Source organism: Sprattus sprattus, assembly GCF_963457725.1.
Source record: "Sprattus sprattus genome assembly, chromosome: 2".
In the NCBI taxonomy this organism is placed as follows: Eukaryota; Metazoa; Chordata; class Actinopteri; order Clupeiformes; family Clupeidae; genus Sprattus; species Sprattus sprattus.
The window spans coordinates 55145405-55167352 of NC_137921.1; the positions used below are offsets into that span (position 1 = coordinate 55145405).

At 44.2% G+C, this 21948-nt stretch overlaps 2 protein-coding genes across 8 annotated transcripts in view; one reads left to right on the forward strand and one right to left on the reverse strand.

Annotated features, from left to right (window-relative positions):
* Positions 1–21948, reverse strand: part of dock7 (dedicator of cytokinesis 7) — a 51517-nt gene that overhangs the window by 18615 nt on the left and 10954 nt on the right. For 6 of the 7 annotated variants that reach the window (XM_080832461.1, XM_080832457.1, XM_080832459.1 and 3 more), the window contains 10 exons: positions 21624–21786; positions 10421–10538; positions 10099–10169; positions 8298–8436; positions 7684–7785; positions 7330–7416; positions 6121–6352; positions 4688–4852; positions 3917–4086; positions 118–207 (listed from right to left, as the gene is read on the reverse strand). In XM_080832461.1, the coding sequence (XP_080688587.1) occupies positions 118–207; positions 3917–4086; positions 4688–4852; positions 6121–6352; positions 7330–7416; positions 7684–7785; positions 8298–8436; positions 10099–10169; positions 10421–10538; positions 21624–21786 (1337 nt within the window). The remainder of the gene's footprint in view (positions 1–117; positions 208–3916; positions 4087–4687; positions 4853–6120; positions 6353–7329; positions 7417–7683; positions 7786–8297; positions 8437–10098; positions 10170–10420; positions 10539–21623; positions 21787–21948) is intronic. The other variant, XM_080832460.1, reaches the window with a different exon arrangement.
* On the forward strand, positions 16022–19341 carry angptl3 (angiopoietin-like 3; the record flags this gene model as incomplete). Its single annotated transcript, XM_080832463.1, has 7 exons — positions 16022–16546; positions 16857–16967; positions 17179–17296; positions 17409–17522; positions 17882–17977; positions 18726–18998; positions 19166–19341. The coding sequence occupies 7 exons, from the start codon at positions 16022–16024 to the stop codon at positions 19339–19341; spliced, it is 1413 nt and encodes a 470-aa protein (XP_080688589.1).

Genomic DNA, 21948 nt, shown 5'->3' on the forward strand with positions numbered 1-21948 from the left:
ACAAAGACCATCCAATCACAAGGCATACATCCACAGACAGACAGGCGGGTGGGGCGGGTATGTGGCGAGGGGGCGGGGCTGTTCTAGCTCCACCCCCTGGCAGTGCGAGGTCTCTACCTTTTTGGTCGGCAAGCGTCCTGTTAACGTTTGCAAGAAACTGGCGCTCTCAGTGTGCGAGGACATGCGATTGCCACTGCGCTCCATGGCCTATGGGTGGGGATGAATGGAAGGGTGACAACAGATTAGTGAGGAGGATAGGAGCGTGTGGTGCCATCCTCTGCCAGAAAGACACACCCCTCTCTCTCTCTCACACACACACACACACACACACACACACACACACAGAGATACATGTGTATGTGCATACACATGTATGTGTGCACACACTCATTCAAACACAAACTCACACGCCGAGACACACACACACACACACACACACACACACACACACACACAGACACAGAGTCACACACAGACACACACACACAAGAACATAGGACATACATACAACACACCAAATATATAACAGGACAGTAACACAGACCATGCACTCTTGCACTGTTCGGCTCTTTCTTTATAAGAACGATATATTCCACTGGTTTTACGATGCAAAGCATTACAGGTTTCTGTAAATGTATGATAATGTGTACGAAATGTGTGCCATGATGCCAGTGGCTTCACTTTTCACTGTTTGGCGCCAAAGGACCACTCTAAAACTACTGTTTAAAGATTCAAATTTAAAGACGTTAAACCTCAATTTCAAATAAAAACGTATCAAAGAGTAGCCTCATCTGTGACATATGTTAATTTCTAAATTATAAATGAAATCTCATGATATAATATGACAAAAATACAATATAACCAGGCTGCTGTCCACTAACTGAACCAGAACTACAGTAGCAACAAAGCAACACACCCACCCTCTAAGTGGTAGATGTATAATATAGGTGCCATTTAACAAATGCTAATTAAGAAATACTTTCATAGTAAGATCTGCCATCACAAACAGCAATCACGAGACAACACAACCGAAGCAGCCATGACGTAAAAAGAGAAGGACAGGAACAAACAGCCACTTTCCAACCATGCGCCCATAGTTTGCACACACACACACACACACACACACACACACACACACACACACACACACTTGCACCCCATAGACATTCACACACATTCAGACATGCAGCATCTCACGTCATGCTCATCCCACAGTGAAATGACATTAGTGAAGGTTGGCCATGCAATGATGTTAAAACTGGAGAGCTGGGATTGGAGGAGATGAATTAGCAGACTAATGATGAGAGGGAGGAGCAAAACAAAACAAAATGGAGGAAATGAAAGAGAATGGGAGAATGGGATGGGTAAGCCTCTGAACCGACATCTTCTCCTCTCCAGGGCCTGATCTGTGTTCTGGCTGCCTGCTCCGCTTCAGTGGGTGAGCATTCAGACAGAAGCACAGGGGTCAGCTGAAACAGCGTCTGGGTCCTGAGAGCTCACTGGCACGCTACAGACAGGACTGTGTCCATCTCCAGACGCTCACTCTAGGCCCAGGGTAGCTGCATCACTAGTTTAAGCAGCAATAGGTGCCATATTCTCACATCGAGAATGATGTTCTGCAACTACCTTCTCGCAGTTAAAATCTTTTTTATGCCATCTTGAATTTCAAATGACCAAACTTAGAATGCGGTGCCACAACAGAACCATTTGCATACTGTCTTTTTCTAAATTGATTGAATTGATGGTCTTTCATTTGGGTAATGGTAGTTCTTTTGGTGATAGTTGATCTTGAATCATTATCACTATTTGTTATTCAAGCTACAATCTCTACTCTGCAGGTCCTCCTGTGTGGTCTTATGATGCCAATGCCTCTGCGTTGCCAGTGCACTAATCTGTTCAACACATATACCTTTGGGCATGTCCTGACAATCTGCTGCTCCAAGCTGTTTGTATGGAGTACAGCTTGATTCAAACACAGCAGGAGTACTAAATGGAATGCTGTATTTCCAAGCCGCTTTAATTGTATTCTGAATGAATATCTGACTAACTGTGCTGTCCTACTGTGTGGTTAATGCCACTCGACCTCTGCTACAAGTGCAGTGGCTGCCACACTATGTGGCTAACAGGGCAGCGGCGTGGAGGTGATGCAGGATTGAGCCAGTGGAGCTGCTGAACTGAGGCAGAAGGTACAAGGAAGGGAAGAGGGGGGGAAAGGCTTTCTGTAGCCTTTTGTGCTGGTTTTCTACAGGAGGATGTGGAGGTGTCTGGGAGAGTGGGTGCCTGCTTGGTGGAGGGAGAGGGTTGTGTGAGGGAGTTGGTGTTTGGGGAGGAGGGATGGGAGCGGGAGTGGGGGTGTTTGAACCACCTGCACGGTGTCAGAAGCGGAGCTGGGGCTGGTTCCCCAGGGGGCACTCTTGCACCCCATCGTGTGCACCCAGGAGTTGGAGCGATCTAAGCCCTGCCGAGAGAGCGAGTGGGGGGGTCACGGGGTCACAGGGTCGCGGGCAGGAGCGAGCAAGCGAGCAGCAAAGGGGAGGGAACAGTCAAAGGTTACAGTTCACGAGAGGTCAGCAGGTCAGCGAAGGAGAGGAACAAAGGTTGGTTAGTTATATCAAGAATCATGGCAACATTTCCAACAGAACATTTCACTCAGAATGCAGAATCAGGAGCAGATTCTCATCTCAGAATTATCACAGACTTAGTGATAAGCCACAGGATTGAGGTTAGGGGAGAACATGAATAATTCCACAATGACAGCAAACACATTGTTCCAAGATGTTCTCAGGAAAGTACCCAATTTATGCCCAGAGATGGCTTAAGCCAGGAAAAACAACTTAGAAAGGAGTCTTGGTAAGAATACTGAAAAAGCTGAAAGACAAGCATGAAATTTTGATAGAAAAGATTCCGATTGCCAGAGATAACTGGTGGGATGCCACAGTGGGCTTTTAGGCTTCTACAACCAGACAGGACATAAATGGGTACATTCCACCTTAATTCACTCTTAATTCCAAACACAGACAATTCAAATATATCACACACAATTTTTGCTTCCATAATTCTTCCCCTTGCATTAAAAAAGTTGGCTACAGGTGGCATGTAAATGGCCTCAAGTAATGCCACGCTACGTGCTGGAGTTGTGTCAGGGAGCCCTTGCAGAGGTCAGAGATAAGGTGTTCCCGTGAATGTTTACTGTGGAGCTATAGGGTTGAAACGCTGACCCCACTCGATGTGCTGAGTGGGCCGTTCACTCTGCAACTTTACTGCAGGTCTGCCTTCAAGAGCCATCTAATCAAGTGGGTTGAACTTGAGTGAATGGATGAAATAACATCAATCATAGAAGAACCAGCTGCATTTCGAAGTGAGGACATAGCCCTGTTTTAATTGTCTTTAAATCTTCTATGCTTCCATATCCACACCTCTGAACTGAGGTCAGAACTAATGTACTCTGAAATCCATCTTGTTAAGAGAAAGTGGACTCTCACGTGAGGACAGTTCTGAGGCAATGTGTAGATACGACTTACGGCTGTATCCATACTCCCTTTAAGGTAAACCGAACCTCTTCATACTTCTGCAGACACATTCACTTCCATTCAGTACTGGGTTGTCAAAAAATGATAGCAAGTCAATGAAAAGTGTGAAATGTTAGTATAAATATGGGTGGTTTCTGCACGGTGTTGCCACAAAACTACTCTAGAAATAAGTTCCAGAAACTAAAAAATCAGATTGGTCAGTGTAACCCCATTGCATGGGGGATACAAACGGTTGGTCAAAAACACATTTCTTAAGTTTGACTTTCTGCTGTCATACTGCGGATCCATTGGGCCTAAGACACCCTATGTACTTGCTTTGTAAAACATGACGTGAAGACAAGAGTGCTGAGCAATGTGTCTGTCCCACATCGGCACAGTCATCTTACCTTGCTACCAATGATGGACCGCACCTCGTCGTCAGGAGACGTGGGGGTCCCTGAAATGTCAGGGTTACTGTTGCTAAGGCTACGGGAGCGGTTGAGGTTGAGGCTGGCAGGCCTGACTGCCGAGCGGGCCATGGTGGCGTAATGCACCGAGCCGCCCAATCCTCCAGGACCTGGCACAGAGAGACACAACATATATACATTCACATGTAGCCTTAAGTAGGTTTCATCATCTGTGTGTTCATCTGAACCTTAGGATTTTATTTATTTTTGTCCCTTTGACGAATTTGAATTTGTATTTTGCAGACATTTTACCTGTTTGTACTGAGGGGATATGTGACTGAACGCATATCAATGACAGCATAACTGAGGCCAGCATGAACGGTGTCTGGCCACATGATCTAAGTATTTCATTAGGCAATAACATTTTCATTTCCATTCGCTGAGACACATTAGGCAGAAACAGACACATACATCATGATGACAGCATAACACGTAGAGGTTGCTAGAACACCACACTCCTTTATTAGACGGTGAGTTCTAGAAGGTGGCAGGTTAACGGGCATCAAGGCCTGGGCTCTCTAGGAACTGAACCTACTGCCAGGGCTGTACGAGCTCAGATGAGCTACTGGGCCTCTACAAACATTACTACACAATAACCACAAGGGGATGTCCACTGGTCCATCAGGAGAAACTTTAAAGACAAACATTACTACACAACGCCCACAGAACAAAATGTCCTTGCAATTGATTGTACAACAGGAGGGGTTGTACCTGGTGAGGGGGAGTTGGGGTCCATGTTGGGTAGACGGAAGACGTAGTGGATGTAGGAGGAGAGGAGGGAGTTTCGGCCATGTTGGTCCTGACTAGTGTCCAGGTACTTATGCAGGCGGTTCACAATGGACGCCATCACTTCAAAAGAGGCCTGGCCTAGATTCACTACAAACACAACATTTTACACAGGTCTAGGTTAGGATTTGAAAAACTTACATCAATTGTCCGATCAGGTCATGCTCCAACAAAGGCTTGTCTAACCCCGTGTAAACAAGAAATGAAGAACCACAAAAAAACATCCCTAAAGCTTTGTTTATGACTGAGTGTTTGCATCATTTAGATTGTTGGAGCACAATCAGCAGTGAGTCACGGTAAAGCTCCTTAAGCTTTGATGGGAGGAGGATATTCACTACCTAAATCACAGGGATCTCCAATCATCTCCCACTGATCAACCCACTCCAACAAACTACAATATCAGTATGCTCAGCAATGTTCCTCCCCAGTGACGGCGAAGACATTAGACTTTGTAGACATTTGTCAACATATTAACTAAGATTGACAGAGTTAGCATGTGAACATACTAAAGGTGTGTGTGTGTGTGTGTGTGTGTGTGTGTGTCTGTTTTCTTTTCGTGCCTGCATGCCTCAACTGTCTACTAATGACAGGGAGGCGTAACGCAAGCCAGTGAAATAATGTGTGTTATGTTCATGTTTGCATGGGTGTATAGGTCTCCCGTCTCTGAGCAGATGTGCCGCCCTAACCTATCTGACCTGCGATGACAGGAGGCCCAGCACCAGCTAGTATAGGTGTGTGTATGTCCTCACCTATCTGACCTGCGATGACATGGGGCCCAGCACCAGCTAGTATAGGTGTGTGTATGTCCTCACCTATCTGACCTGCGATGACATGGGGCCCAGCACCAGATAGTATAGGTGTGTGTATGTCCTCACCTATCTGACCTGCGATGACAGGAGGCCCAGCACCAGATAGTAAAGGTGTGTATATGTCCTCACCTATCTGGCCTGCGATTACACCAGCTAGTATAGGTGTGTATATGTCCTCACCTATCTGGCCTGCGATGACACCAGCTAGTATAGGTGTGTATATGTCCTCACCTATCTGGCCTGCGATGACACCAGCTAGTATAGGTGTGTATATGTACTCACCTATCTGGCCTGCGATGACACCAGCTAGTATAGGTGTGTATATGTCCTCACCTATCTGGCCTGCGATTACACCAGCTAGTATAGGTGTGTATATGTCCTCACCTATCTGACCTGCGATTACACCAGCTAGTATAGGTGTGTATATGTCCTCACTTATCTGACCTGCGATGACAGGAGGCCCAGCACCAGCTAGTATAGGTGTGTATATGTCCTCACCTATCTGGCCTGCGATGACACCAGCTAGTATAGGTGTGTATATGTCCTCACCTATCTGGCCTGCGATGACAGGGGGTCGCACCACCAACACCACCAGCTTGTCCAGCAGCAGGTGGAGGAAGCGAAGCACGGGCTCCAGCTGGGTGGAGTTCAGCGCAGCGATGCTGGTCTTCAGCTCTGCCTCCAGGTTGTTCTCCATGATGCGCATGTCTCCGATCCGCACTGGGAATGTGTGCTCGTCCAGGGCATGCACCAGTGCAAAGAACTTATCCAGGTACTGGTCCTGCGACAGGCACAGAGGGGGCAGGGGAGACTATCAACATCAGAAAAGAGGTGTGTGTGTGTGTGTGTGTGTTGGCATTAAACAGTGAGAGAAGCGAAGACAGCGGATGAGTGTGTGTGTGTGTGTGTGTGTGTGTTGGCATTAAATAGTGAGAGAAGAGAAGACAGCGGATGAGTGTGTGTGTGTGTGTGTGTTGGCATTGAACAGTGAGAGAAGGGAAGAAAGTGGATGAGTGTGTGTATGTGTGTTGGCATTGAACATTGAGAGAAGGGAAGAAAGCAGATGAGTGTGTGTGTGTGTGTGTGTGTGTGTGTGTGTGTGTGTGTGTGTGTGTGTGTGTGTGTGTGTGTGTGTTGGCATTGAACAATGAGAAAAGGGAAGAGGCGAATGAGTGTGTGTGTGGTCACAGTAGCAAACTTTAACATCCACCATTAAGTACGGACCCAGTGACCTGCAGCAATTAGTGAGATGCATTAAAAAAATACAAAATAAAAACCAAAAAGCTGAGCTTTGCTTCATCTGCTTTCTCCAAACAGAGCGTAGTCTCTAACTGCTCAGGTCAGCATCTGAGGCAGCGGTGCTGCATGATTCATGGCCATATTGCCTTTAGTGAGCCTTAGGAGAGGCGCTTATAGAAGCCCGACACGGCACACATCCGTGAGGGGGAGATTGAGTGGGGTGCACTAAATAAGACCAACCAATCACATGCTGCGCCAGTTCACTCCACAAATCAAGTGTGATGATTATTATGTTCTCCAAAAGAGAGCACAATCCAGATTTAATAAGGCTGCCTGCTGATAGACTGTCAAGGCTGGAGGGTACTACCTTCATTTTAACCAAGAGCTGTCCAGGTCTGATCCTTTCACTGAACATTTCATGAACAAATATTTAAGATGTGCTCCTCGTCAACGGTGTCAGTGCACATGAGGTGGTTATGCAAGCGTATTCTTTTACCACTGCTCATTGTGGTGCAGTACCTGTGTATGGAGTGCTGAAACTGTAACCACTTCACAATTGAAAACTCCTCTGTGGTTGTCAACCCATTTCATTCCTGGTAGCGGCACCTGGAATAGCAATGACAAAGGATTACCCTTTCATTAAACCATACTGTATATCAAGCAACACAGCGCTACGTAGAGAGCGAATATTGTCGGTTTAAGTGTATAAGGTAAATAAAATATATCTTATAGGGTATATTAAGCCTTTCAGTTCGCTAGATCATATTTCCTTTGATGAAGGATGGACAAGAAATGCATGAAGACATCAGAGATAGATGAATGCAAAGGTATCTCTATGGACGTATGCTTCAGTACGTGAGTGTTTGTTCACACCTCTGGAGAGAGGACCGAGTAAGACTGCGGTGGCTTCTCCAGGGAGACAGGCAGACAGAAGTGTCCTGTTCTGAGACGGCCATTCTGTAGCATGGGGATCCACTGAGGAAAGACGGAACAGAGACGGCTTGTTTACACACACACACAGACACATGGATTCTATTAGAAAACTAACAAAAAAAGAAGCACTGTTATATGTTATGCTTTTCTGTACACTAACTACATAAAATAAAAGTGTATAAACTCTGTAAGAAATAATAAATTAAAATGCCAGTATCATATAGATGTATAGCACCGCGTTACATGGTAAAACCTTCACTAAATGAGTAGTTCCTCAGCTGAAAGGGAGGAACTAGTTCATGACTGGCTAGCAACTGAACACCTAGCGTACAATTTTCTACATGAAAGACTATACGGTACATATATATATAAAAAAATAAAAAACGGTTAAGTGTAGGTCTGTGTGTGACACGGACGCCACAAGTATAAATGTGTGTCAATATGCTAGTGAGTATGAGTGGCTGCACGAGTAAGTACTTCTGTGTATAGTGTTATTTGGTTTGGAGAGAGAGCACTCGTAAGCCTGTGCGTGCAGACAGGAGAGGGTACCGCACCGTGTATCCAACGGGCGTCTCCAGGGGCGTGTTCTGTTTCTGCTGGCAGCTGACGTGGTAGAACGTGAACAGGATGTGGTGGTGGTCAGTCAGAGAGGCCGGCAGCTTGATCTTGATCTCGTCATGGAAATCTGGTGACCTGAGGGAAAGGAAAAACAATAACACTTTAAGAGGATCCGAAGGAGGAACAAGGCTTCAAAAAACACAATTATCAGTAAAACAACTGGATGTGTATATTCTTAAATACCCAAGAGACACATTTTAGATACAAAAGGTTGTTGTTAGATGAACTATTAAACCATGAAGCACTAAACGGCGGGCCTTAAAGGGAAACTTTGAACCTGGGTCCTATTTTACCATCTGTTAAGGTTTGGTTCCAAATTCCTCCCAAGATGACTAGAATCATGGACTACAGTTTCAGTAGTTTTCAATGTGCTAGGTCAAGATGACTGTGCAGTTTCAGTAGTTTTAGTATACGTTTTTCAGTCATTTTCTACAGTTTCTTTACAGTTATGGAGGTTAACAGACACAGGTCTATCTCTGTAGGGATCCTTTTGTATGTAGTCAGACACCTATAATTACATTATGAGCCTATTAGTGGCGGGAAAAAATTTAAATAAAAAAGTTTTAATTTGACACACACGCATGCCCCATACACTGTATTGCCGTTTTGCTGTTTTTTTGTTGTTGTTTTGAAACTCAATACTGGACAGATTTCGATCATTTTTGCCCCTAGTAAAATCTTTCCCTTTAAGTAACCATAATGTGCTATGCTTTTTCTATGTGCGTTCATGAACATGCCTTCATACAAATCCAGCCCCTGGGTAAATGAAAGCGAGCATGTCTTTAGTAAGATTGGATCTGCTGAGGCTGGGATATGAGAGATGAGAAAATAGAGGGAGGGGAAGAAGCACCTCTGCGGAAATAATGATCCCAGCACAGTGAGCAGGAGATTGCACCACATCATAAATTCACTCAGGGCGATCAAATCTACAGACTGCACTCCGCGCCTCACAGGTTTATTTACTTTCACCTTGGCAAGACGACCCAAGGAAATATGGCCTGATTGGGAATGCGAGGTGCTGATTTAATGCCACCAGAGAGTCATCTGCACAAGGACAGGGGCCTCAGCCAAGGGCACCGTGGGAGGTGTAAGAGAGCAGGGACAAGGAGGAGCCAACATCGCCCAGCACAGATTAGGAAACGGAGTGGCAGCACAGACTCACCAAAAACAGATGCTTGACATCAGTTTCTTATTCAATGTTAATTATATTTGATCCACAATAACTGAAGAGCTTTCCTAAAACAGTAGTTATAATTACTCTTTTCTCCAAAAATCTCTAAAATAGCTAATGCTGAATGCAATGTTTAAGAATAAGGAGTTTGCTCTTGATTAAAACATAACAATGTTGGTCGTTCTCTTTCAGTTTGACAGGGACATTACGGGAGAAAAAAATAATCTTTGAGTAAACTGAAATGAAGTCTTCCCTCAAGGCAGGGGCAGATTTCAATGTGCTAGGTCAGGTTGGCCTCAACCCTCCCTGTCAATCAACAGCCACCTCTGGCACATCAGGTGAAGGGCTGGACCAATCCGTTGCCGTCAAACATCAGACGGTACGCCACTCACACAGGCCGTGACGGAATAAAATCCAATCACAGTCCCCTGAAATGGTCGTACACATCAACAGCCAAATGCTCAACACCCTGATGTTGAAAGAAGCATGTCATTCTCAGACGCTTTTTGAGACACAGACTATTTTTGTCAGTGGAGAATGTCTGCTCTCGGCAGTGCAGGTCTCACCGGTTATGGTACACCACGGCTGTGTAGGCCTCTTTGGCATACTCGGCACAGCTGGACTTGCCAAAAATCACCTGTAAGAGAAACAGTAAATCAGTACAACTCGGAATAACATTGAGCCTTTTCATCCTATTGACTGAAAATGCAGACCATGGTATGTATGTACGTACTGTAATAAATGTATATATGTACTGTACTATGTGTATATGTATGGATGTATATGATGTAAATGTATGTATGTATATGTGAATCAATGAATGAGTGCGTGTGTGTGTGTGTGTGTGTGTGTAATTATAGCATTCTGTTGTGTGTTACTGTTCCTTACAGGCAGGGCGTTGCTGATATCCTCTCCATTCATGAACTGCACTTTGACGGTGATGTTGCGAGCCGAGCCTTGCCGGTTGGCAAAGTTGAGGCTCTGAGGATACACATACAGGATGTTCCTGAGGAAGACAGCAAATAAGACACAAAAGTTATACACTTTGGCTCTTGTTTTATTTTCAGAGTGGAAACTGAGTTTATGGATGAGGTCATTTGCTCTGTGGAGACTGTAAAACCCATTTCCATTATCAAAAGAACTGTTTGAGTTGTTGCTCCACCACATGCCAGATGTCTGTCTATGTGTGCAGAGCTTCTCTGGAACAGTGCCAAGGTCTCGGCAGAGTGACATAAAACCTCAAACATTTGTCCTACAGAGGAACCTTCATTATCAGCAGTGCAACGGTGATTCATGTAGCACTGTAAGGTCATTTTTTTCATGACTATGCAAGTTCAGAGGGCTCAGCAGGTCCACTGAGGGATTGGTGGAAACAAGGGGTGTGTCCACGGAATGTGGTGACCCTCTCTCGTTGGCTGAGCAAACAGAACTACAAACCTACATTACAGATGGTCATCAGGAAGTGCCACTTAGCCCACTTGGGTAACAGACACAGAGAGACCGAGAGACCGAGAGACAGACAGAGAGAGACAAAAGAGAAGAGAGCACAATTAATCTGTCATGTATATTAAAGTGCTGCATATACAGATCTGTAGTCACAAAATGTCTTTAACACTATGTATGTTCTCCCTAGAGTGTTTTAAAAATGCAACATTGTTGTCAACCCACACAACCCCTACACCATCTGGGCAATGACTGCTGTCCCAAGATGTCCGCACACAGGGATTAGTTCACTTGTGAGTGATTGCAAGCCTTTTGACTCTGTGGTCCTCCAATCCCCCGAGGCGTGGCATAAGATTTCTATAGTGCACTGCAACAGCAGGAGCATGTCCTAAGACACTGACCACAGTGATGGAACACTGGATCCATAGGGACTTTCTCAAAGAACCAAGGATTCAAGAGCTTAAAAAAAAAAAGCCACAGCCATCTCTTCTTTTCTTTTCTTTTCCTTTCCTCTCCTTCAGGTCATCTTGTAATGTTCTCACGATCACTCTGTGCTCACGTGATCAAAGGGTTTGTTTTCCTTCAGAATGATTCATGTACTGGACATGTACTGTTCCATCCTCTAAAATCACCAAAAGAAAGACATGGCTCAGCTACTGGGTCGCCATCATATGTCTAAGGTGTGTAGTGTACCATTCAGTTTACCACAGTCATCACACAGAACACCAAACCACACATGAAGGCTCACATCCCTACAGGTGTTGAGTAGGAGAGTCAGGTTTAGTGCAGATCTGCAGCATTAGAGCAGTTCATTCCCTTTTCTGTAAAGAATAGGGTAGATCCCCTATGAATGGACCGGCCTGGACATGCCTTCCTAAACCGTAGACCTTTTGTGCACCTCACTTGGCAGCAGTGCATTTCAAACGACCCAGTGTATCCTCTTGGAAGCCGACCAACGTCTCATTGTGTTATCTGCCTCATCCTCTTGAGGTTTAATCATTCACAGAGGAGGTGTTGATGTTGCGGGTGGCAGCGAGCATTTCAAAATCCCCCAACGGTACTCGATGCCAAGACCCCCATGTCCCTCCAAAGTACACACACGCAACTCACACATCCTACACATACAGGGCCCCTGGGTACACACAGGGAGGGCGACCATGTTTGCTCTATTTAGAGATCCAGACCAGTCAAAGGGCCAAATGCCAGGACAGGCGACAGCCAGCTGGCATGACCAGACCAGAGAAAAGTTTAAAGGAAATAGTAATGGGCAACTAGAAAATGCATTTCCTGAAGGAAATACCAGTGCATGAAATGCAAAAGTTAAGAAAGAACGAATAAAAGAAAAGTGAAAGAAGGAAGGAAGAAAGGAAAGAACAGTAAAAGAAGGAAAGAAGAGTTGAAGAAGGAAAGAAGAAAGGAAAGAAGAGTGAAGAAAGGAAAGAAGAGTGGAAGAAAGAAAGAAGAGTGGAAGAAGGGAAGAAGAAAGGAAAGAAGAGTGAAGAAAGGAAATTAGAGTGGAAGAAGGAAAGAAGAGTGGAAGAAGGAAAGAAGAGTGGAAGAAGGAAAGAAAAGTGGAAGAAGTGAAGAAGAGCCGAAGAAGATAAGAAGAAAAGAAAGAAGAGTGAAAGAAGGAAAGAAGAAAAGAAAAAGGTAAGAAGAGTGGAAGAAGGGAAGAAGAAAGGAAAGAAGAGTGGATGAAGGAAAGAAGAGTAGAAAGAAGGAAAGAAGAAAGGAAAGAAGAGAGGGAGAAACAAAGTAAGGAAAGAAGAGTGAACAAGAGTGGCTCTGGATAAAGACAGTAAAGAGAGAGTGAAAATATTGAAAGAAGGAGAAAAAAAGAGTGAAGCAGAGAGATGGAGTGTGAGAGAAAGTAGAGTGAGAGTGATAGAGAGAAAAAAAAGTAGAGTATGGAAGGTGTCTATTAATATTCCTAGTTATACAGTTGAATGGAGAGGTACAGAGAGAAGAGGACCCTTGGAGGCTTGCAGCAGGTGTCAGTGAAGCACAGGTGCAAGCCAGTTTAATTACCCTATTATGATGTCATAATGGCCCAATGTAAGTCAATGGGAAAATTTAGATTCGTTTTTCTTTAATAACTTAAAAAGTATAAAGTTTAGAAAAGTGAAAAATACATAGCATAAGTGTCCTTTACAAGACCTACGCGACAAAGTTTGAATGAAGTTTCTACGTTAAGCGGTTCGGGCTGAATTAATCGCAGAAAAAGGTAACAAGAATAAGAAGAAGAAGAAGAAGCCTAGGAATAACAATACAGGGCATTTCATGCACTGTAATTATGGGTTGGTCTCAGTAGTGAGACTCATTGCTTAAAACAAAGCAGTTCTACTGACAAACACACTAAAATCTCAACCTAAGACATATTTTGAAGGGGAAACTGAGGACCAGTCCATGAGAAAAATTAATTGAAACTAGAAAATGCATTTCCTGAAGGAAATACCAGTGCATGAAATGCAAAGGTTAAGAAAGGAAGAAGAAAAGAAAGAAGAGTGAAAGAAGGAAAGAAGAAAGGAAAGAAGAGTGGAAGAAGGAAAGACAAAAGGAAAGAAGAGTGAAGAAAGGAGAGAAGAGCGGAAGAAGGAAAGAAGAGTGAAAGAAGGAAAGAAGAAAAGAAAGAAGAGTGAAGAAAGGAAAGAAGAATGGAAGAAGGAAAGAAGAAAAGAAAGAAGAGTGAAATAATGAAAGAAGAAAGGAAAGAAGAGTGAAGGAAGGAAAGAAGAGTGGAAGAAGGAAATAAGAAAAGAAAGAAGAGTGAAAGAAGGAAAGAAGAGTGAAAGAAGAAAATAAGAAAGGAAAGAAGAGTGGAAGAAGGAAAGAAGAGTGAACAAGAGTGGCTCTGGATGAAGAGATAAAGAGAGAGTGAAAATATTGAAAAAAGGAGATAAAAATGGAGTGAAGAAGAGAGATTGAGTGTGAGAAAAAGTTGACTGAGAGAGAAAGATGGAGAGATGGAGAGAAAAAAAAGTAGAGAATGGATGGTGTCTTAATGTTCCTAGTTACAGTTAAATTGAGAGGGACAGAGAGAGTAGAGGTTCCTTTGATTTGGTGCAGCTGTCAGTGAAGCACAGGTGCAAGCCAGTTTAAAGACCCTATTATGATGTCATAATGGCCCAATGTAAGTCAATGGGAGAAATTTATATTTGTTTTTCTTTAATATCTTAAAAAGTATAAAGTTTAGAAAAGTGAAAAATACATAGCATAAGTGTCGTTTACAAGACCTACGCGTCAAAGTTTGAATGAAGTTTCTACGTTAAGCGGTTCGGGCTGAATTAATCGCAGAAAAAGGTAACAAGAATAAGAAGAAGAAGAAGAAGAAGAAGCCTAGGAATAACAATACAGGGCATTTCATGCACTGTAATGAGTAACTGGCAATTGAAATGGCAAAAGCTGAGCTAAACACTAAGGCCCCACTGGGTTTTTTCCAACATGGAAAAAAGAGTTACCCCAGTTTAAAAACAATCCCTATTATATTAACTTTTATAAAACAATTGGGTTCTATCGCATTATTTAGCTTGTGCGAGTAGGGTAGGTAAGGGATATTCCCTTACCTACCCCACTCCCACTATATTGCTTAAGTATTCTACTGCTCCCCATTGTGTGGTATTGTGTTCCTTACCCAGATGTTTTTGGAGATGTGGCTAAATGTACTCATTATGGAACAACAGGCAGGCCAGTAGGTGTCATCCCTCTTGTCTGAGATGCACCAGTGCACTGGTTAGGCACCTATGTACAAGTTCTGGAGTCTCTGTCCCTAACTCTGAGGTCCAGACTCTTCTCCAGAACAGCTTACAAGAAGAGGAGAAACTAGGCGGTCACAATTATTATGGACACAAGCCTGGTTGTCATATACTGACAAAAACCAATGTTACCCAAATAAGTTGGCTGAGAACTCAGGATGGGTGCACAAACTCCAAACAGCAGGTTCACTGGTGAGCAGAGCGCGGACCCATGACTTACTGTCACAGCGCGAGTCCTGGCCTGAAGTCACTTGCACGCATGTAGAGAGCATGTTAAGACAGGGTCCAGGGGAATTACACCCATGCCATAATAAAGCAAACACTTTCGGCAGATCGCACTGTTCAACGATGCATATTCAATACGTCGGAGGGAGATGAGATAGCTGCAAGAAAAAAAATGGATGACTGCTGAATACTAATACACATAATTGCAAGGTTGGACAAATGTCATTACCGTCATCATACTATATGATAAGGACCACATCTGAGCATATGTCTCACAGTTCAAAACGTATTGGTTAAAAAAAACAGATAAAAATCATCCACTCCACCCCACTAATCATCCTTTCCACTTAGTGTCATACAGCAACAAGATAGTGGTGGAATGTAATGTACCAGCAAGGAAACTTACTACCTACCCTAACAACTTAACAAATACATATACTTTCACTAGTAGGATGAGCAAAACTCCATATATCGATCATCTCTTTTATCTCTTGTGCCCACAGTCAGGGACAGCAGTGATTATCCACTGGCAATAAGGGGATTCATCTAGACCTACTCAGTGGCACCAGAGAGTGATGTAGTGCTGATTCAGCAGGTGACTAAATCAAACTCCGAGACAGGAAAACTGCATATTTCATTATTGTGGGCATCCACACCCAGCACTGCTGTGAGCTCCTTCTTCAGCATGCAGCTGTGATATGATTAAATGGGAAACATGTATCATCAGCATTCTGGATTCTGGATTCATTGCTCATTCTTTTCTCATCGGTTTAATCATCAACTCTTGCTCCCTCCCCCATCTGAGTGGAGGTATATAACAGTGGTCCTCATACTGTTTGGACATCGTCCTCACACAAGACGAGAGAGGGAGTGGAGATAGAGAGAGAGACAGGGAGGGAGAGACAGATAGAGAGAGAGGAATAGTGGGAGAAAGACCAATCAGACAGGCAGATTAATGTTGAGACTCAGATAGAAAAAAGAAGAAAAAAAAGACAGCAAGAATAACAACATACTCAAGAGACCGGCAAATTTAACTAAGCCAAGACAAGGAAGCACAGAGTAAGTAAGAATGAAGCCCCTGTGTGTGTTAATACTGCTGCTGGGTCTGAGCAGTGCTGCTGCTGCTGTAGGGCTGCCAGCACCCTCCAACCCCGTCACCAATGCCCCCACCCTCCCACCTAATGCTCCTGGTCAAGGCAAATCCCGATTTGCTATGCTGGACGACGTCCGTCTCCTGGCCAACGGTCTCCTGCAACTGGGACAGAGCCTGCGGGAGTTTGTGCACAAGACCAAAGCCCAGATCAACGACATCTTCGAGAAGCTCAACATCTTCGACCGCTCCTTCTACCAGCTGTCGGTGGTCACCAGCGAGATCAAGGAGGAGGAAGAGGAGCTGAAGAAAACCACCACCTTCCTGAAGGTGAACAACGAGGAGATCCGGAACCTGTCGCTGGAGATTAACTCCAAGATTGACGGAATCCTGCAGGAGCGCTCGCAGCTGCAGACCAAAGTGGGGGGGCTGGAGGAGAAGCTCAAGGGGCTGTCCCAGAGCATGGCGCCTGCTGAACAGATCCAGGAGATGACAGCGCTCAAGGTGAGTGACCAGCTCCTCACACAAAGACCTGCCCTATTTGGTCTATGTGGCCAACTCATGCTTATTATGTATAAACAGAAGAGTCCAGCACATGCAGTTTCCAAAGGCAAGCGTATTTTGCTATTTTACATTTACTTTTTTAAATGTGACATTCACATACATTGTTTTTTGTATGCAATTGAGTTATACATTGCAGATGAAAGATTGTAGTTGAAGTTTGCAAAAGCTGTTCTGCTGAAGGGTTTTTCAGTAACTTTACTACATACATTCGAAATGGACACGGCCAAATACTTAAGATGATGTGTTTTAGGACGTGATCGAGTCTCAGGAGAGGACCATTACAGACCTGCTGACAGCTGTCAGGGGGCAAAATGAGCAGCTCATCTATCAGAGCAGCAAGATTAAGAGTCTGGAGGACAAGGTAGGTCCCGTTCAAACAAGCAAATAAATCAGGACCGATTATGGATTTCCTACATGCACTAAAAGGCAGTATATTCCATATAGACTTGACTGAAAAGAATATGCTATTAAGGAGTAAGGCACTTTTCATTTCGTAAAGGTTGAGACGATCTGACACTTCAAAACACATCTCCAGCACACAGCCATAATGGACCTTCAAAAATCTGTTTCAGCTTAACTTTGACCCTTTCCAAGAGACTGCCGAAAAACCATCAACTTCTCAATCTGATCCTCCAAGTGTTCTCCATTACCTCACAGACATCTTTACAAACGGCAGCATGAACACTTCTGGTAACTTAGCTGTGTTTTTGCAAATCGTCATTTTACAAATACAATTGGAACGTATTGCCATTTCTACCGCCAACAACTGCCTGACTGAGTGTGGTCCTTGACCTGTTTGCAGATCTTCCCATGGACTGCAGTGAGCTCTTCAACCAAGGACAGAGGCACAGTGGTGTGTATGCCATCAAGCCAAATCAATCAAAGCCTTTCAACGTCTTCTGCGAGATGAGCTCTGGTAAGACAAAAACCTGTGCAACAACCTAATCCCTTTTCCTACAAGACAGTGCTGACTGACAAATGGAAAGAAACAACACTGTTGGAGTCTCACATGTTATTGACCTGCATTCTAAGCTTCATTTAATCACAGGGCTCCTTACTGACCTTTCTGTACTGTCTTGTTCTGTACTGAACTGTCCTGTGTTCAAAGAAGCATGCAGCACAGGCATGATCAACAGACATTTGCAATCTATTTATTCTGTAGGAATGCCTTATCACAAGCCACTGCACTCTTTATCTGGGCTTTTCCTGTTGGTTTCTGCCCCCCCTTCCCCACTCTAACCACACATGCCCCTCCTCTGTCTGTGTGTCACGCAGATGGAGGTGCTGTTGTCATTCAGCGCAGAGAGGATGGCTCAGTGGATTTTGACCAGACCTGGGAGAAGTACAAGAAAGGCTTTGGGGACTTACAGCGTAAGCACATATTTAAATGATATTGCTGCATTAGGAAATTAAACAAAAGTATTTCCAATTTAGCGTTGGCTACGTTCAGTCGACCAACTATGCAGACTTCTTTAGGCAGCCAGGAGGAAAGATTGCTGTCAGAGTGCATCTGACGTGGGCAAGTATCATTACAGAGCAGCAGACAGCTGACCGTTTAGATGTCTCTATTGTCGGGCCTGACAGGGCACTGACAGGCAGTTACACAAGCCATGCGTGGAGGCCAGCCAAGACACACAAATCAAACCGCATTCCCAAACACTGAAACCAAGACCTGCGGCTAAGAATGCCTCATGCATAATGACTTTCCTGTGTGAAAACTGATGAGTCAGCCAGCTGCCTGAAGTCAGATCTCAGACACCAGTGAACAGGCCCCAGCAAACTGCTACTGAGCTAAAAGCCCTATGAGAGCCCTATGAAGCCAGTTGTGTCGGCATACACAAGTTGTTTTGCTATAATGGATACAATGACACGTATGTCAAGTAACAATGATATCAACGACAACATGTTCACAGTGACTTTTAACATAAACTTAACACAGTTCTTGACAACATTATTTAAAAAAATACATACCTCTGCAGATATCTCAAGTACGCTGCCAGCTCGTAAAAGTCCTTTGAAGACTGTGCCAGAAAGCCAAAGCCGATTTAAATTAGAAAGCCGAGTTAAGCAATGGATCAAAATCCAACATTAGCTGACTGGTGTTGTTGTCTTTGAACAGAGGAGTTCTGGCTGGGCCTGGAGAAGATCTATGCCATTGCCAGGCAGAGGGAGTACATGATGCACATCCAGCTGGAAGACTGGAAGCAGGAGACGCGCTCCATCGACTACCTGTTCACGCTGGACGGCCCCGCCACTGACTTCACCCTCCACCTGACACACTTGAGGGGAAACCTGACCGACGCCATGAGCAATCACACGGGCATGAGATTCTCCACCAAAGACCGAGACAACGACAACCATGAGGACTCCAACTGCGCTCGCAACTACACCGGTGAGATGGTCGCCTTCTTTTACACTGACAAGAAAAGATTATGTTGACTTTGCACCAACACCGTTCAGACACATTAATGAAAGGAAAGGTTATGGACCTAACTTCACACTGCCTTCACAGACTTGTTAACTGATCTCCACGTCTTCTTCATTTGTCATTTGTAATAGGTGGCTGGTGGTTCAATGCCTGTGGAGACACCAACCTTAATGGCAGGTACTTATGGCTCAAGTCACGCGGGCGCTCCCTGAGGAGGAAAGCCATCTACTGGAAACCAGGGAGGGAGATCTCCTACACCTTAAAGTCCACCAAGATCTCCATGCAACCAGCACCCCAACACCACTGAACTTGAGACTCTGAGGTCCCAGTCAGAACACACTGATAAGCAGGTGTTCACACACACAACTGGGACATTCATTCCAGACTGGTACAGACTGGTACAACATCATCGTGTCAATGATCTCCTACTAGAGGACTTCAGACAGACCAGCAACAGTTTAGTAAGGCATACGTGGTCAAGTACAGGCATGTAGGTGCTACACTTAAAGTGAAATACTTCCGTTTCGGTAGGCATAGATGTTTCCCATAATAAGAGCATAGAATAGACAAATATGTTACTGTGAAATGATAACTGACTGCTAAGCATGCTGCATACACAGTTTCTTCCTGGGCCAGACAGGTCAGACCATGGACAAGTAGTAGAACACCACTGATCTGGTCAGAACCTAGTACAAGGCCATCACTGCATTCCATTTGTTATAGTATAGGCAACAAGGCCCAAAGTTTAGTTGCAACGCAAGCATTGTTTAACATTGTTGAACCAGATGCAACCGAATGTGTATGTATTTGGAAGAAACAATTAGCCATATAGTACAGAAACTTCACTTTATTTTTGTATACCGTCTTATAACTTGTATTTAAGGTGTAACTAATGTATAGTGTATTTAAACCATTTTCATAACCATTTCACAACAGGGGCTTTGGCATCTGCTTTTCCTCATGACCGAGTCATATTGACTCTTGCGATTATTATTCTACATAAGTGGCTGTACTATATGTATTTATTTACTGATACTTTCTCTTGCCCAATTAGAGCAAAGTCTTATCATATTTATAATGAAAATACACTTACAATATATATAAAGAGTCAAATTAGGCCCTGGGTTCATTTTATTTGTGTTCTGTGTGCATTCATGTGTGTCTGTGAGAGAGTGATTCATGTCAATAGTTACAGAATCAACCCGGTCTAAACTAAACTACTCCACTCCACCGATCAAAACAGTTATATTAAAATATGATAAAAAGTGCAAAAAGTGCAATACTACATACAAATAATGATAAACTTGGTAAGCATCAACATAAAACATTATCTTTTGGTTTCATCAAATACAAGTCATCCAAAAATAAATTAGATTTGGGAAAAAATCGGAATTAGCCTGGTTCCTTGGCAAAACCAGCTGTAGATATAAAGAAATAAAGCCATAAGTATGTGAATCCGTCTCAGCCATATAATAAAGGACAATGACCTGTGCTTTCCCATCTGAGCTCCCATCCAACTCCACATGTGATGTGGGATATCCAGGTCTCATTAAATCAGCACTGACCCAACTCAGGACGTCTCACCCTGGGTAAACAGCAGGGCTGGCTCAGCTTAAAAGCCAGCAGCAACGTGTTATCACCAGTCAACAAACATGACCTCAAAAGACATGGGGCAGCGCAAACACACACACACACACACACACACACACACACACACACACACACACGTATACATACACCAACACAAACATACACCCAGTATCAATGTGAACTGATACTGGCCTGTGCCTGCAAGGCCTTGACTAAAATAGAAGTGCAAACCGCTAGGGGTCAAAGCTTAAAGCTTATGGGTTCTCGAAAGGGCTGTTGTGTGGTAGCCCAGTGGGTGGTGTGATGTTACCTTGAGGGGCTCCCCAGCTGAACTCTACAGAGCACACTTGTGTGCATAGGAGTCACAGCTGATCGATATGGATGTTGAAATGGAGAATGGCAATATACAGCAAACAAACTCACAGCATTGCATCGTGCACAGGACAACCCCACAAGGCACAGAGCATGCAAACGTGTTCATGGAGGTAACAGTGAACTCAAACTGTGAGGTTATAAAGCACTTCAGAGTTCCAGGTGTGTGACTGCGCATGTCCTACAAAACTCAAGATCTTGCTTTCTCTCACGCACGCACACACACAAAAAAACAGGAATGGACAAACCGACATCAGGATAGATCCGGAACACCTCAGGCAATTTGCCTCCGTCAATCCTTACTCAATACATGGACAACAACAGTAACCTCAGGAAATATAAAGTGTGCGCTTGAGTGAGGAACCAAACGAGAGCAAGCAGCCCAGTAGCTGTTGAAACAGGGGGCAGGCCAACAGGCCAGCTTTACTGCTTTACTAGCATCAGATTTGACACATTCAATCCAAGGTCAGGAGCCTCATCCTTTTTGTCCAGTCAGCCTTAATTAAGACTCCTTTAAGACACATTGATATATTTGTTCGACTGCTCTAATGAAGGTAAAATATCGGTTCTGCAAATCTGACACTTGGCCTCAAATCCCTTTGAGTTGTAAATCCTATGTCAGCATACCTGTAGGTGGTGTTGGGCACGTAAACATCTCGAGGGGGAAACTCCAAGATCTCTCTGGTGGGGCGCACCCTGCTGTCAGGGTAGGGCTTGACCTGCATCAGCTCAGGGGTCAGGCAGTAGTGGGGATTGTCGGGGGCTGGAGAGATGTCCAGTTTCAGCTGGGCTGTGGGGCATAAGACAGCAATGATTATAAAGAACACGGGCAGGACGGCACACGAGTGCAGACGTTCCCTTCCCTTCACAAAACCAAATTGAATATAAATCACGGCTTCTAGGCATAACAACAGCATTTTTGATTTCCTTTTTGAATTTTTAGTTTTATTTG